Below are 15,479 nucleotides of genomic sequence, written 5' to 3'. Positions count from 1 at the left end.
GAACAAAGCCTTCTGTAGGCGACAGCCCTGGTTTCCAGTATTAATGAGTGACATCACTGCTGAAGGGTCAGCTAATGTGGGACAGAGAATTAAGTGCCTCCCTCTCTATCCTGCAGCCCACTTTTCTGCATTCCCGATTGCACTGGCTGCAAGCAGGCTAAACAAGGCCAGGCAGCCTCGGTGTGAAAGCCACCCACCCCGACTCCTTGCTCTGAAGATGACAGCTTGCACCCGAATTGATATAAAGAGGGAAGCACCTCGAGCCCTTCAGACTGGCAGGGAGCCCCCTTTGGTGATGCAGGAACAATGGCCAGGGTCCTTCCTGACTGCCAGGATTCAAGTTTCAAAATAATGCTGCTTTAATCCTCATTTTATTTCTCAGGATGAGGTGTCTTACCCGTCTTATACTCACATTCAGTCTACCTCCCATCCAGAAACAAACATAGAAAGCTTCCTAAGCTGTAACTTTCCAAGTTCACATGTCAGCTGCTGGATTGGAGCCACACAGCCTAACGGAACAGGGCTCTATCTCAGCTGGAGGGAAGGCTTTGTGTCCCGATCATGGCTATCACCTCAGCATAGACCCTTTTGTATAAATCAGTGCTTCTTGAACTGTTTGGTCTCAAGACCCCTTTTACACTCTTAAAAATTATCAAAGACCTCAAAAAACTTTAGCTTCTGTGGAATATATCTATCAATATTGCCGAATTAGAATTTAAAACTCAGAAATTTTTGCAATAATTCATTCATTTAAAAATAACAAAAACCCCATTACATGTTATATAAATAATATACTTCTGTGAGAAATGACTAAATTTTTCAAAGCAAAGCAAAAATAATGAGACAAGTGACATTGTTTTGCATTTTTATAAATCTTGAATGTCTGACTTAATAGAAGATAGCTGGGTTCTTATACCTGGTTAAAGAATAGGAAGAAAACTGGTCTCAGAGATACATAGTTGGAAAGGAGAAGAGTATTTTAATAGCTTTTTTTAGATAATTGTGCTTATTCTTCTTTGATACTACATCAAAACTCAACAAGTAGTAGGTTCTCAAAAGTTCATTGCCATGTAGAACCTGATACCACATTAAGGAGATTTTTGTACTTGGTTATATAAAAACTCATTGGTCTGTCTTTCATTTGAATAGGTCTTTTACCCGTGAATGTTTTTGTAACTATGTTACAAAACATAGGCCTTTGGTCTTTGGGAAATTATTGGTTCACCAAGTCATGCAGAACTTCCAAATGTTGACGTATTTCATTATAAAATATTTTAGAAATCACATTTGTTAAGATCAACAATTTAATCAGAAAGTCTTTAAGTACCGGGAAGCTGTCAAACTCACTGTGGCAGATAAACATTTTCTAAAATTCTCATTTTCACTTGAAAGCTCAAAAATTATACTATTGGCAACAGATACTGTCCGTTGTTTTCCTTGAAGTGACGAGCTTGCTTCTTTCATTTATAAGAACATGTCTGTCATTCACCCAAGTCTGATGAACCAGCCTGGTTTGTCTGCGTTCTTTTAATTAAAAAGAGCCTTCCAGGAGATGCGCAGCCAGCTGAGCTCACAGCTCCGACAGCCACACAAGCCCTTCTCTTCACAAAGTCCTCTCACCGCCCATTTGCAGCAGAAGTGTTGTAGGCATCCTTCCCTTTTTGTCCCGCAGGAGATTAGGAAGATGTCTACTCAAGAGTTTATTATTAGGGGCGCCTGGGTTACTCAGTCATTAAGGGTCTGCCTTTGGCTCAGGTCATGATCCCAGGGTCCTGGGATCGAGCCCCACATCGGGCTCCCTGCTCAGCAGGAAGCCTGCTTCTCCCTCTCCCACTCCCGCTGCTTGTGTTCCCTCTCTCGCTGTGTCTCTCTCTATCAAATAAATAAATAAAATCTTAAAAAAGAGTTTGTTATTAATAAAATTATTAATTTTTATATTTCATGTGGCACATTCTCATGTGAAACTGGGCATCTTTCTGGGGATATGTTGGTAAAGCTTGGTGTTCGGTGCTACTGCCTTGATTCACGCTAAGGCACCCCCGCTTGTACCCACATTGCTTCTCTACTGTCAGGCCAGCTGTCAACACGGTGAAAAAGGGAAATCACATCTTAGAATTATTATGAAAATACGTTTGGCCTCGCAAACCACCTAAAGGGCCTGGAATCCCTAAGGCTCTGTGGACCACACTTTTACAACTACACGTATAGGTAGTAGAATAGTTAACCTTTATTAAGCTCACAGTATGTGCCAGACATGATTATAGGCATTAATTATTTTAATCCTCAGCCATACGGATATATGAAGAGCCTACCACATTCTAGAAAACATATTCTTTCTAACCTCTGGACCCTGGTACATTTATGCCACTCTACTGCTGGTACCTGGGAGCTAATTAAAATCTGAGGAATTTTCACTGGCATTGCTACCAGGGGTGTAAAAAATTCCATCTTCTCAGTCCCAGAGATGTTCAGAGCATTAGAAATTCATTGACTCAGCCTCGATTTGCTTGGTGGTGCTCCGTCTCTAGTGTATGTCAGACCATGAAATATGCCGTGCATTCAGGGCTCTTGGGAATATTTCCTCCCCTGCCATTTCTCCTCAGTCTTCTTTCTTCTCATAGTTTTTCTTTCTCTCAGTTTCTGAATTTCCATCTCCCAATTTGAAACCCTGTCCTACAAGAATGGCCTTAAATGTCGTGCATTCACTGAATTACATCTGTCCATCAATAACACGACCATGAGTCTTGCTTTTTTCTGTCAGAGTCTTGGGGTCATGTTTTCGTTTTAATTGAGCTTCTGCTTGGTCACACACACATAATTGTTGATCCCATTCTCTTATACTTGCTGGAAGGCTGGCCTGGACTGAGAACTCATGGGGTGCTTCCTGCTCCGCTCTTTCAGGTAAAGGGCTGTCTCCTTTCTCGTTGGCCCTCTCAAGAGGTGTTTTGCTGTAAATGTTCCTTTCTCTATGAATGTTGATTTGGATTATTACATCACTGTGTGGGTAAGAGCTCACCCAAATCCTGAACTAATCTGAAAGCTAAGTTAAGGGAAAACTAATATTTACTTGGTTTCCTTAGGACTCTGTAAAATTCCCTGTTGACAAAAGGATGGTCCTTGAGCTGACTAACAATTCTGGTGGTGGTTTTTTCATGTGCAGCAGGGACTGTGATGTGAATGATCTCGGCAGAGAATCTGGCTGTTAGTGGAGAAAACCATAATTCTTTCAGGTCACGAGGTAGGCTGAAAGGGGAATTATACTTACAGGACTAGAAAAACTTTCATTGGGTCCAAGAGCGTCTGTTGTAGGGTTTTGTCGTGCTTTCATTCCTTACTGTGACTATTAACTGGGAGAAACAGAAACTCTTATATTTATTTGGGCAGTGAGGAAATAGGTTCCTGACAGGACTCCAGCCTGTCCCAAAAATAACTGATTTCCTCCCAGAGGATAGAGATATTATCTAACCTAACAGATATTAGTCAGCAATCCCTCCCTAGTGAGGTCTCTTAGGAACATCTTTTAACTTTCCTTCTCTCTGCTCTGGGGATCCTTTTTTAAGTTTTGCAGCCTGTCTCTCATCTGAACCTACAACACCCACAGGGTTGATAGACCTAGCAGTAAGTTAAATTCATCCTTTACATCTAGATCTCTTCTGAAGCTTCCGTAACCAAGTTCTATTTTTATATCCTCATGATTAGCCAAGACTGTATGTAGAGCAGACATCTGCCATATATAATGACATGGAGGTAGAAAACTAGACTGTTAGAGGTGGCACAGGCTACCAAAGGCACCAATCTAAGCCTATTCCCAGTTTCTTCACTGATGGACTGAATGACCTTTTTTGTCCCCTAAGCTCTGCCTTTATCATCAGGTCTGAATTAAGGATCTTGGTGCCATCCATACCTTGTGGGAATGCGATAGGCAGAGCCAGACTTGGAGGCAACTGTGATTTAAGAGCAGATTTTCTCACCCCTATCATGGCATTTTCTGGAGACGTGTGTGTGTGTGAGAGAGAGAGACGTGGGGAGGGGGTGTGCAGTGCCCTCCCAGGCATTCCGGCAAGCCATCTTTCCCTCTGTCCTCCACCTCAGATCTGCCTCTCCCTTCTGACCATCCTACCACACCAGTGCCACTCAGCACTTTTCAGGAGCCTCTTAGTCCAACCTCTGAAGGTCCCACGGTTGATCTGATCCCACTTCAATGACCTTTCCTTTCCCTGGGCAGCCAGTGGTATTTCTGTGCAACCCGTATGAGCGCTGATAACTTCTGAATTCAGAGCCATCCTGGCTTTTCTCTTGATGCTTGTGGAAGTGGTCATGAGGCAGTGTTCGCTGACCCCTGCCGAAGATCCAGAGCAACACAGTCCGTTAAAGGGACTGATGGTCAGCGGTCCAGCTGCAAAGTCTTCAGACCTAATAGAATGTTCTCCATCTACTTCTCTCCATCTCCTAACAGAGTTTTATGTGTGTGTCATCCAAAATATCTTCTAGAATTCTTGCATCGATGGCATGGCTTACTCAGTTCATGGTATGTAGTATATTTAAAGTACTTGGGGAATAGTGTCCATGGTAGGGAAAATCCAGGGCTTAATATCACTTGACTCGAGAGAGCCAGTGACCAGTGTCACCTTCTCACACCTTTGCCACTCCCCCGCCCCAGAATTAATTACTCCCCACTCTGTCCCATGGCACTTGCACATTTTGGTATTTATTACACTGTGTTATAAAATAAAGACCAACTTTTTTTTTATAAAATCAGAATGAAAATGTAAAGAACTGGGTTGTGAACCCCTGAACACAAGGACAGTATCTTACTTAGTCTTCTATTTCCAGTATCGATTCAAATGTCATTTAATCAAAATAAAATATTTAGTACTCTCCATTCAAAATTGTGATATTCTTTTCTTGTACTATGGTTCACATATATGATTTTCGATGATGTATTTCACTTCTCTGCATGCCATATTCACCCTTAGAAAAAGAATGACCCCTGAAGGACCACTGAAGTTGTATCCTTGTCGAATGGGGTGGCTGAGATACACAGCTCTCTCCCTGTGCCATGACAGCCACCATACCGGTCCTCTCTGTTGTCCTTCTAGCAACCCTGAAGGAGCTCATCTCACAGACCATGATCCGCTGGGCCCAGGAGGACCAGATCCAAGACGCGGAGTTGGTCCGGATGATGTTCAACCTCCTCCGGAGACAGTACGACAGCATTGGGGAGTTGCTGCAGGCCCTGCGGAAGACCTACACCATCAGTCAGGCCTCCGTGAGCGACACCATCAACCTGCTGGCTGCTCTGGGCCAGATCCGCTGCCTGCTCAGTGTCAGGATGGGCAAGGAAGAGGAGCTGCTCATGATCAATGGCCTGGGGTAGGTCATTCACAGTTGAGTGCAAGTCCCTCAGGAGAACTTCAGGAGGGAAAACTGGTTTACCTGGCTATATAGATATTCCAGAATCCAGTTGTATAAAATCCCTGTGTGCCGCCATCCTGATTTCACTCCTCATAGGATAACATTCTTGCTGAATCAGTCACCTGTGAGAACCATACGGCAGGACACCGAGGTGAAGGGACATTGCCAGAAGCAGTGGGGAGGAGCAGTGGGGAGAAAACCAGTTATTTGGTTTGTGTCTGAAGAAGATAGCCCCAGGGAGGCAATGAAAACAATTCAGAGGAAGGAACAGTGGTGTTCAACTCAACAGGAGAAACATGATTTGAGCAGTTGAGCTTTTGACTGAAATTCTTCTGAGACTTCCCTCTGAGAAACTGCCAGCTGATCCCTCTCCTTGCTCGTGACAAACCCAGAGAGTCATTTTTGTCAGTTCTGCAAGGCACCTTCCCTCATAACAATAGCTCACAGCTCTTCCTTAGAAGCCATGCTGTCAAAAAGATAGCATTTTAGACATCAAAAAGATTTCCTTTAATTAGGTGGTGTAGTTCCATGTTCTGGATGAGAAAACCAAAGCCCAAAAAAGTTAACCAACCAGCCCACAATGTTACTTGATTAAAAGCAAGAACTAGGACCACAACCTTCTTGCTGCTCCGTGTACCATCCCACCGCCCTGGAGCCAGCCCACTGAAGGAACCCGACCCGATCCCCAGAAGAGGGACTTTGAGGATCCCTGGGTTGGGGCCAGGGGATGCGCTCATGCCTCAAATTCATTTCCAAGGAAGAATCAGGAATGTATTAGAGATGAAGAGACTCTTATGGGAAAAGAAACCTGCAGAATTAGCTTCTCCCTTGGCCCTTGCAGTAGACAGAGCAGCAGTGAAAGCTGGTGCTATCTCTCCTCTTAACAGCAGCCAGCACTCAGGGGACGGGGACAGGCTGAGCCTAGCCACCCTGTGAGGGATTACACAGCCACGTCACAGGCTGCTCCTGCATTTTGATTTGCCTGAAGCTTTATTATGTGTGAATTCATACTGAATGATTTAAAAATACAATTTTTTATATTTCATTGTTAATTTCACTGGTTTTTGAAGACTGCTGCCCCAAAATGTCATGGGTATCTATATAATATACAGTTGCCTTTAAGAAAGGGATACAGCCCCATCATTAAGAAAACTGAAGTACACAGAAATTTAGATACAAGGATAAGAGAAGGAAAAAAATATATATAGAAAACCCTGAGTACATGGAAGAAGAGAAATCCAGTAATTTGGGCTGTCTCAAAACTATTTCAAGGAAAAAGACAAAGGGAAGGGGTGCCTAGGTGGCTCAGTCATTAAGCGTCCGCCTTCCGCTCAGGTCATGGTCCTGTTGTCCTGGGATCGAGCCATGCAAGGGGCCCCCTGCTCGGCGGGAAGCCTGCTTCTCCCTCTCCCACTCCCCCTGCTTGTGTTCCCTCTCTCTCTGTCAAATAAATAAATAAATCTTAAAAAAAAAAAAAAGACAAAGGACAACTGTGAAATATGTCATTAGAAGGAAATGTCTCAAAGAAAGAAAGTACTTCATGGAAATGAATACAGAATACTCCTGAATGAGCACAGAATGAGCACAGAATACTCCCGTCAGCTAAAAAAAAGCACTCCACGTATATTCTGACTGACCTGGTAGCTTCTTAGGACCTTCCAGCCTGTCACATTTGCATTCCTTCACCCCCGCTGTGTCTGCGCATTTGTGTGTCCTCAACCCTGAATGCGCGTAGCACTGATAGAAGCAAGTGCTGAAGTCTGTCCCATCTTTACCGTAGAGACATTATGAACAACAAGGTGTTTTACCAGCATCCCAACCTCATGCGAGTCCTTGGCATGCACGAGACGGTGATGGAGGTGATGGTGAACGTGTTGGGCGCGGAGAAGTCTCAGGTAATCCTACAAGGGGAACTCAGCCAGAACTTGACCCCTGCATGGGGGCATGTGGTGACTTTTTCGCGGCCACGTGGCTGGTGTCCATTGCCTCATTACACTTCCCGGGGAGAGGGAGGGATGTGCATAAAGCCAGGAAATAGCCAAGGGACGGGACAGTGCTGCTGAATGGAATCCAGCCAGTGTAAGATCTCTGGCTCCTGAGGCTCAGAGCTTTTCCCACTCGCTCCACGAGGCTGGTCACCTGCTAAGTTTCCTTCCCATACTCTTCAGCCCTGCTCCTTCCAAGATGGAATTCCTCCGGGTTCCACTTAGGAGCCTGGTATGTTTTGTGCTGGATCAGGAGAATGCTGCTCTAAAGGAGAACAAGATCTTAATAACAATCGTGGCAGCATTCTCTTGGGAGTGCGCGTGTTTGCTCTGTGCACCGAGCTCCTGAGGATATCGGCTTTCCTTGCCAGCACCCCCATAACAAGCCTGCTGTCAGGGGGAGCTCCCTGGGCATTTATCCTAACTTGTGTGGGGTGCTCAGAGTTCAGGTCTGAAGGCAGTAGATTGGAGGATGTTTTCAGATGTTGGAAATTCCAGAGTGCCAGGTCCTTGGAATGAATGATTTGCAAAGCAGTTCCACCAGTATCGACAGGTGAGGGTGTGAAGGAAGAACAGAAGCTAAGCTCACTTTCCTTCTCACTCACTTCCTTCTGGTCCCTCGGGAAAGTGGACCCTCTGCAGAAGAGCCCTGAGCAGATGTCTACATGCCTCAGCAAGCAGGTAGCATGTAGATTTCAGAAACTTACTTTTGAGAGCACCCACCACCATGATTCTAAAGGGGGAAATCAAGGACTTTCTAGGATCCAGAGCAAGGTTAACACAGACACCACTTACTGAGCATTACTGGATCAAAACTAAGATGTGGCCAGGCTCTAGAGATGCTAATTACTTTGTTAAGGAGAGAAGCCAAGTGCAATCAGCAGTAACATAAGGTGGTATCTCAGTGCTAAATTACATGAATCAGATTACAGGTGCTGTGGGAGCCCATTGGAGAGCAGTCATAGAGGACAGAAGTAACTAGGGAAGAAGAAAAAAGTAATTGGGGAAGGCTCAACAGCCTGAGAGGGCAATGCTCATCAGGCTCCCACAACTCTAGGGGCCTACCTTTACCCAGAGGACTCAGGTCTGATATAATACTTTCTCATCAGAGTTCTGTCCACTCCCTTCCCAGATGGAAACAATAGTCTGATGTAGGGTAACTCAATTTCATGTGATATAGGAAGGTGTCTAGGATTCTTGTTTGACCTCTTTTTCCTTTGTAAGAAAGATATTTCAGGGCCTAAAATTAGCTCTCAATATCTTGGGAAGCCTCTTCTCAGGTGTCCACTGTCTTGGAATAAGTGCATAAGTCTTGGAAAACACTGGAAGTAAGGAGAAAATTCATTTTCCAAACTGTTCATAGCTTACACCAGTGTTGACAGGCGGAAGTCCATTGATTGCACACCCTAAGACTCTTGAAAGCCAGACTTTTCAGAAAGGACTCACGACGGACTCTTTTCCCTGACACTTCCTTCTTCTCCCTACAGATTGCTTTTCCAAAAATGGTTGCTAGCTGTTGCCGTTTCCTCTGCTATTTCTGTCGAATTAGCCGGCAAAATCAGAAGGCCATGTTTGAGCATCTAAGTTACCTGCTGGAGAATAGCAGTGTTGGCCTAGGTATGTCATGTTACCGTTTCCACATTTGGGCTTGGAGGTGACACCCGCCTGCTGACCACTTAGGGAAAGAGAAAGCAGCTACATACCTGCTAAGGTATTTTTAAACATAAGAAGGAACCTGCCTGATCTAAAAATAAATGAAATGACGACATGATGTCTCTGCTGTCCAACCTAAGGAGAGATGTTGCTTCCCACCAGCACCAGTGACAGATTTGTGTTGGCGTAGTCACAGAGTTTTACCTTGTCTCCCTTGGGACCAGTGGCTCATGGCTTATGAGATGCTGCCTGAGATTGCAGATCGAGTGTGGGGACACAGCTCCCCCAACCCCAGCCCACTCTGCTGACCAGGGAGCAGCGCTAATGAGACAGAGCAAGGCCAGAGATCCAAGCCCTGCTTGGCAGGCTGGCTGTAGGCTACATACCTGTCCCATCAGCCAACTAGACAGTGCTCTCCTAAGTGACAGGATGGACTGGCCACGAGCAACTGTGTATAAGCAGTGTGAATCCATCAGCACCACCAAAAAAACAGCACAGTGCATATGCCTTACTCACTGTCCTGGGTGTAAACCAAGGGAATTTGTGAAAGACGCAAAACCACACTTACGTCCATGTAAAATCTGAAATCTCAAGTTTCTGATTTATCAAATGCAACCCCGGACTACCAACCTTTTTAAAAAAAAAAAAAAGTTTTTCTTAATTCTAGCCTGAGAATCAAACAAAGGAAAATCAGAGACAACATTGGTGACCTGATGGAACTATATGAACTAATGCTGTTTGAGGCTATTTTTAAATTCTGGGTGGTGGCCCTAGACATGGCCAAGTCATTTGAGCTTAGTTGGTTAAGTGGCATCTCTACCTTTTGAGTGATCACCAAAGTAGGGCCCCCAACAAGGATCATGTTACCAAAGTACTTGAAAATACATGGTCCCAGTTAATTCTGTCAACCGATTTTCTAACTTACTTCATATTCACAATCAGTAATGAGTGTGGGGGCAAGGATAACAAATAAAGCTGTTCTTAAATTGGGCAGGCAGCCCCCTCTGAAGAACGGTGGGACCCAGGTTTACTGTGTTTGCTGCCCTCTCCTGACCATGAATGGGCACTGCAACCTCAGCTCAGCACTGGGCGGCCCCCATCCCTTTCTCCCTCCTCTCTTCCTTCCTCAGCCTCCCCTTCGATGAGAGGATCTACCCCCCTGGATGTGGCAGCTTCCTCCGTGATGGACAACAACGAGTTAGCGCTGGGCTTAGAAGAACCGGACCTCGAGAAGGTAACTGGCCCCGGGTAGGCAATGTGCTTGCTCTCTCCTGCCTATAGCACAGCCAACCCAAGGAAATGCAGACCAAAGACTGGGTCTCCATCAGAACCTCTTCAACACTCCATGAAAATGTGGTAGAAAGTGAGTAACGCAGCAGTCATAATTAGGACCAGAGCATCTCCTATGGGCAGGGAGAGCCAACTTCATAGACATGGGTATCTGGATATTTGTGTTCTCTGCATGTGGAGGCCCAGCCTCACTGGTCTACATGGAACACTACCAGAGACCTGTGGATCTTAATAAAGTTCTGTGTCATCGAATTTTTAAGTCCACACACTAAAGAAGGGAAACATGACAGAAAACTGTATAATCAGTATACGGATAAAGAAGGCCCACACATCCTCTGCAGGTTCAGATGAAGCAAAACTGAGACTCCCCACATGGGGACTGTGAAATGCGCCCCCCCTGGTGGTGATGACTGGAGGCTGATTCACCTACATCTTTCCCCCTTCATTTTGGGGCTATTTCCTTGACTGGGTGGCTGCCAAGATTCACAGTATACTCTCTGAGTATGAAGGAGATTGATGTGGTGAGGGCAAGGGGGACAAGTAAGAGGTCATCCACTGAACAGTGGGTTTGGAAGTGTGTGGGCGAGGCATGGCTCACCATGACCAGGGGATCAGGAAGGTCACTCGGGAGAGTGATGAGCTGAGGGAAGAGTAGAAACCAAGCAGCCACACCATTGGGAAAAGTGTGCCGGGAAAGTTTGAGGTTAGTGAGGAGAGCATGGTGTGCCTGAGAACTGGGAAAGTGGATGTGAGGAATCACGGGGTGTTTGGGGGGAGTACTTGGGGAGTGAGGAGGGACAGTAGGGAACTGGGCTTGATGGTACCATAACTGTTCATGGTAGACGTTCATACTCCTACATGATCACCGTGGGCCCGGTCCCACTCTGAATTAACTCGCATGACCATGACCCTCAGAATGTGCCTTTTTGTTAGTGCCCCCGATTATAGGAGAGGAAACTGAGGCATCGAGAGGTTAGCTGATATGCTCAGCATCGTAAGGTGTATTAAGTATAAGAGCCAGGATCTGAAAGAGTCTGGCTCCAGAGGCCATGCTGTTACCTGTTCTATGCTAGGACCTATCTGTAGAGCCAAGAGCGATGGAAACCATCGGAGGGCTTTAAGCAGAGGAGTGACACAACATGACTTGTATTTTAGAAAACACAGCCTGGTTTTAGCAAGAAGAACCGATTTGGTCCGAAACAAGACACACCCCCTCCCGTACACACAGGGACTCAAATGTTCTGCCACCCAGCGATACATTGTGTGAACGCTTTTCCACAAATGCTATGGCTGTTCCTGGTCTGCTAGTGAGACAGACTTCAGTCAAACTCTGCTCCACATACACTGAAACAGCAATCAAGAACTCAGGGTTTTGGGGTGCCTGGGTGGCTCAGTCGGTGAAGTGTCTGACTCCTGATTTCGGCTCAGATCATGATCTCAGGATCATGAGATCGAGCCCTGTATCAGGGAGTGTGGAACCTGTTTTAAGATTCTCTCTCTCTCCCTCCCCCACTGCCCCTCCCACTCACCGCTCGCTCACACACGCTCTCGCGCTCTCTCAAAAAAATAAAACCTCCGTGTTTTAGTTTGTGAAGTAACTGACACCTGTATAGAAAAGTGGCTGATGGTTCCCTTACAGCAGGACAGTGCCATGGGATTTAGTACTCAGTACCCCTCCTTAGCTGCAGTTCAGCTTTTGAAATGACCCTGCTTGACAATGCCCCTAGGCTTCCCTTGGAAGGTGCAGGATAGGCTAAGGAGAGGCCGGGAGGCTGGGAAAGGGGAGAAAGGGGGGCCTAAGGAGATGAGTAAAGGGGCAGGATGAGGTCTGCTACCCCTTCTTCCAGTGGTTCCAGTGGCTCAGTGGCTCAGCCCAGTGCTACGGGCTTTATTCAGCCCAGTGTCAGGAAATCACCCAAGTGTGGTTCCTGGGAGAGTTCCTGCCATTCTTCCTTTCCATTGATCACAGCGGAAATTAGGTCCCTTAAGATTGAACAACCCCCCCACACACACACACAAACACACATATGTGGCGCTTATTTCAGTGGCCAGTGAAATGTGCTGCTGCTTAACTTTGAAAACACTGCCTAATTCCTGCCCTTATTGATGTTTTCCTGACACTTTAAAGGCCAAATCAAGTCCAAGCTCCAAGCAGAACAGTATCCTTACTGGTTTAAGAAGGAAAAAAAAAATGTGATGATTATTTCTTATGAGTTGTGCCTTAGATTCATTATTCTTACAAATGGACTTAGAGTATTTGACATCAGCAAATACGTGATTCGTTTGAAAACTATGTATTGACCATTTGCTATATGCTGGGCTCCAGGGATTCAAAAATGAATGACTTTGAGGATTTTTGCAGTACCGTGGATTCTCCCCTTCTCCTTGTACACATAGAATGTCAAAGGCTAAATCAGAATAACAACTGCATTTCAAGCAAAGGTCTATTTGCCAGGCCTTTTTTTTTTTTTTTTTGCTTGACACCTTTAAAAAGTAGGCAAGTTCTAAACTAGTCTACAAGATCACAGGGCTGAGATCCGGTGACCTGGAAGCAAAGAGAACACTATGAATCCCAGCCCTTACCTGGCCATGGCACCCTCACTCACCACCCCAACCTTAACATCTTGGCTTTTGACTTGAAACCGTGATTGGTAATGTAGAACTTAAGTAGGGATCCCCGATTTGTCAAGGGCCCACTCAGAGTCAACCAGTGACTGAATACTTTGGTCTTGAAATAACACGGCCAAAAGAACATAGCCTTCCTGGACCCATTATCTCCCCAGCTTCCTCCTAGTTAGGGCTGTGTTTATTTTTTTCTTAAGATTTATTAACTTTTAGAGAGAGTGTGTGAGCATGTGTGCACACACGTGGGGGGGAGAGGCAGAGGAAGAGAATCTCAAGCAGACTCCCTGCTGAGCGCAGAGCCCAATGCGGTGCTCCATCTCGTGACCCTGAGATCATGACCTGAGCTGAAATCAAGAGTCGGATGCTTAACCTAGTGAGCCACCCAGGCGCCTCATTAGGGCTGTGTTTAAATGGCAGTTCCCTCTTGCCAGAACTGGGAAAACCAAGGAACTGAGAGCTCATGGAGTATTCCTCCATAACAGTGATAATCAGTCCTGTTGGTTACTTGGAAACAATAATGAATTGGAAGTTCTGGTTTCAAACCTACTGAATTATTAACTTAAAAGTTTGGGGCTCTCTCTGGCTTCTGGGAGAATGATGAAAGCCCTTCTGTTCCCAGAATTTTATAGGCCTGACAGCTATCTTATAAAAAACGTAGACAGTTACTTTTGTACTGTTGTTGGCAGGTGGTGACCTACTTGGCAGGCTGTGGCCTGCAGAGCTGCCCCATGCTTCTAGCCAAAGGATACCCTGATGTCGGCTGGAACCCCATTGAAGGGGAACGTTACCTGTCCTTCCTGAGGTTTGCCGTCTTTGTGAACAGTGAGTCCCAGATTTTTAATGCCTTTCAGATCTAGGGTGGCATAAACTTGGGGACATATAAGGAAAGAGAGATCCTTTGCCTTTCTTCCTGTCTATAAGTGGCAGCTGGCCGAACAGGCTCTGGGAGAATCAGGCCAGAGAAGGATCAAGAATAGCGTCTGATGGACAGACTACTGAGTGCTAGTGCCAGATGCAGCAAGAAAACCAAGGCAGAGGCTAGGGCTTTTTTCACAGCTTTGTACCTCTTCTCTCAGGAAAAGCGGGGATTATTAATATCTTCATCTCACTGATTTCACAAAGCTAAATGCAGATGTGCCTTCAGATCCTTAGACTGTTGGATAGATGGATACATGCATGCGTAAAGATTAAGAATAACTAAATAACTGTAAAAGGTAACTAAGCTCCCAGGAGAGAAATATTTCTGTGGCAACCGTAAATACTATTCTTCTTAACACAAATTGCCTCCCATTTATAATGAATTCCAAGTCTACAAAACTTCTTTAGTTCCCCGAGTATAATATACTGAATATTGTGTAAAATTAAGTGGGCTGCTTTCTTGGAAGTGTACCTTGTCTCCCAAGATTTTGTTCTAATACTAATTCATTATATTCACACGAGAATCATGATCCTTCTCCCTTCTCCCAGTTTGGAGTTCCAGGCTGACAAATCCAGCTTGGCTCATTACGTGATTGCAAAGACGGATTGCTGCTCAGGAGCAATCAGACCAAATGTTCTAAGTATAAGAGTTTATCTCAAAGTACATTGCCACGACGGGATCATTGTATTACTGCGTACTTTTCTTGTCTCCTTTCATCCCCGTCCCGCCTGCTTACCTTCCTCTACTGTAATACGCTCTGCTCTTAATATTTGAATGATTTCCATCGTCCTGGCTTTCCACCTTTTCTTCCTGGGTCTCGTCCGGCCAGATTCTTGATCACCCATCTTCTGCTGCTCTCTCTCCTCTTCAGTGTCCCTATCTGTTCATCGCCAGCATTGCTGAATTCCATATTCTTTGAGGCCAATGTCAGCAAATCCTCTAATAGTCTGTTGCACTTTCAATCCAAATGACCGCCTGTGCAGAATTAATTCAGAGTAATTGTGGTAATAGGGAAAAAAATTTTAAGTGGTTTTTAAGGATTCATAAATCTCATTAAATTATCTGAGTACTCTATGACACAAATTAAATCAAGCCAGGACTAACGTATTCATTCATCTTGGCCACCTTCACAAGATCAAGAGCTTTATGAGTCATTTTAGTGGGACTGTCTGTATAGGTTATGAAGGTAAAGGAATCCATTGGCTCTGTTCCTATTGAGATTGCCCAAACTCCAACATTTGCTTATCCTGGTTACATGTGACCATATTGAACTAAACTCTAGACCAAAATGTTTAGTCTAGTCTACTACCTTTGCTTTCAGGTGGTTTTATGCCTTTTTCTCATATTATTTTTTTTTTTTTAAGATTTTATTTACTTGAGAGAATGAGCAGGAGAGAGAGTACACAAGCAGGGGCAGAGGGAGAGGAAGTGGGAGAAGCAGACTCTCCTGCTGAGCAGGAAACCCGACGCGGGGCTTGATCTCAGGACCCTGAGATCATGACCTGAGCTGAAGGCAGACCTTAATGATTGAGCCACCCAGGCGCCCATTGCATATTCTTTATAGTGCAGTTTCATAAAGCAATGAACTCTAG

The 15,479-nt window shown here is 45.1% G+C and overlaps 1 protein-coding gene across 1 annotated transcript in view; it reads left to right on the top strand.

Moving 5' to 3' along the window:
• RYR3 (ryanodine receptor 3) overlaps positions 1 to 15,479 on the top strand; it is a 364,573-nt gene that overhangs the window by 213,209 nt on the left and 135,885 nt on the right. Inside the window, exons 40-44 of the mRNA XM_088025080.1 lie at positions 5,100 to 5,373; positions 7,196 to 7,310; positions 8,888 to 9,017; positions 10,184 to 10,287; positions 13,655 to 13,790. Of these exons, the coding sequence (XP_087881206.1) occupies positions 5,100 to 5,373; positions 7,196 to 7,310; positions 8,888 to 9,017; positions 10,184 to 10,287; positions 13,655 to 13,790 (759 nt within the window). The remainder of the gene's footprint in view (positions 1 to 5,099; positions 5,374 to 7,195; positions 7,311 to 8,887; positions 9,018 to 10,183; positions 10,288 to 13,654; positions 13,791 to 15,479) is intronic.

Source organism: Eumetopias jubatus, unplaced genomic scaffold, assembly GCF_037043125.1.
Source record: "Eumetopias jubatus isolate StellerSeaLion01/CBP00866 unplaced genomic scaffold, mEumJub1_p1.0 scaffold_7, whole genome shotgun sequence".
Lineage (NCBI taxonomy): Eukaryota > Metazoa > Chordata > Mammalia > Carnivora > Otariidae > Eumetopias > Eumetopias jubatus.
This window is presented reverse-complemented; position numbering and strand designations above follow the sequence as displayed.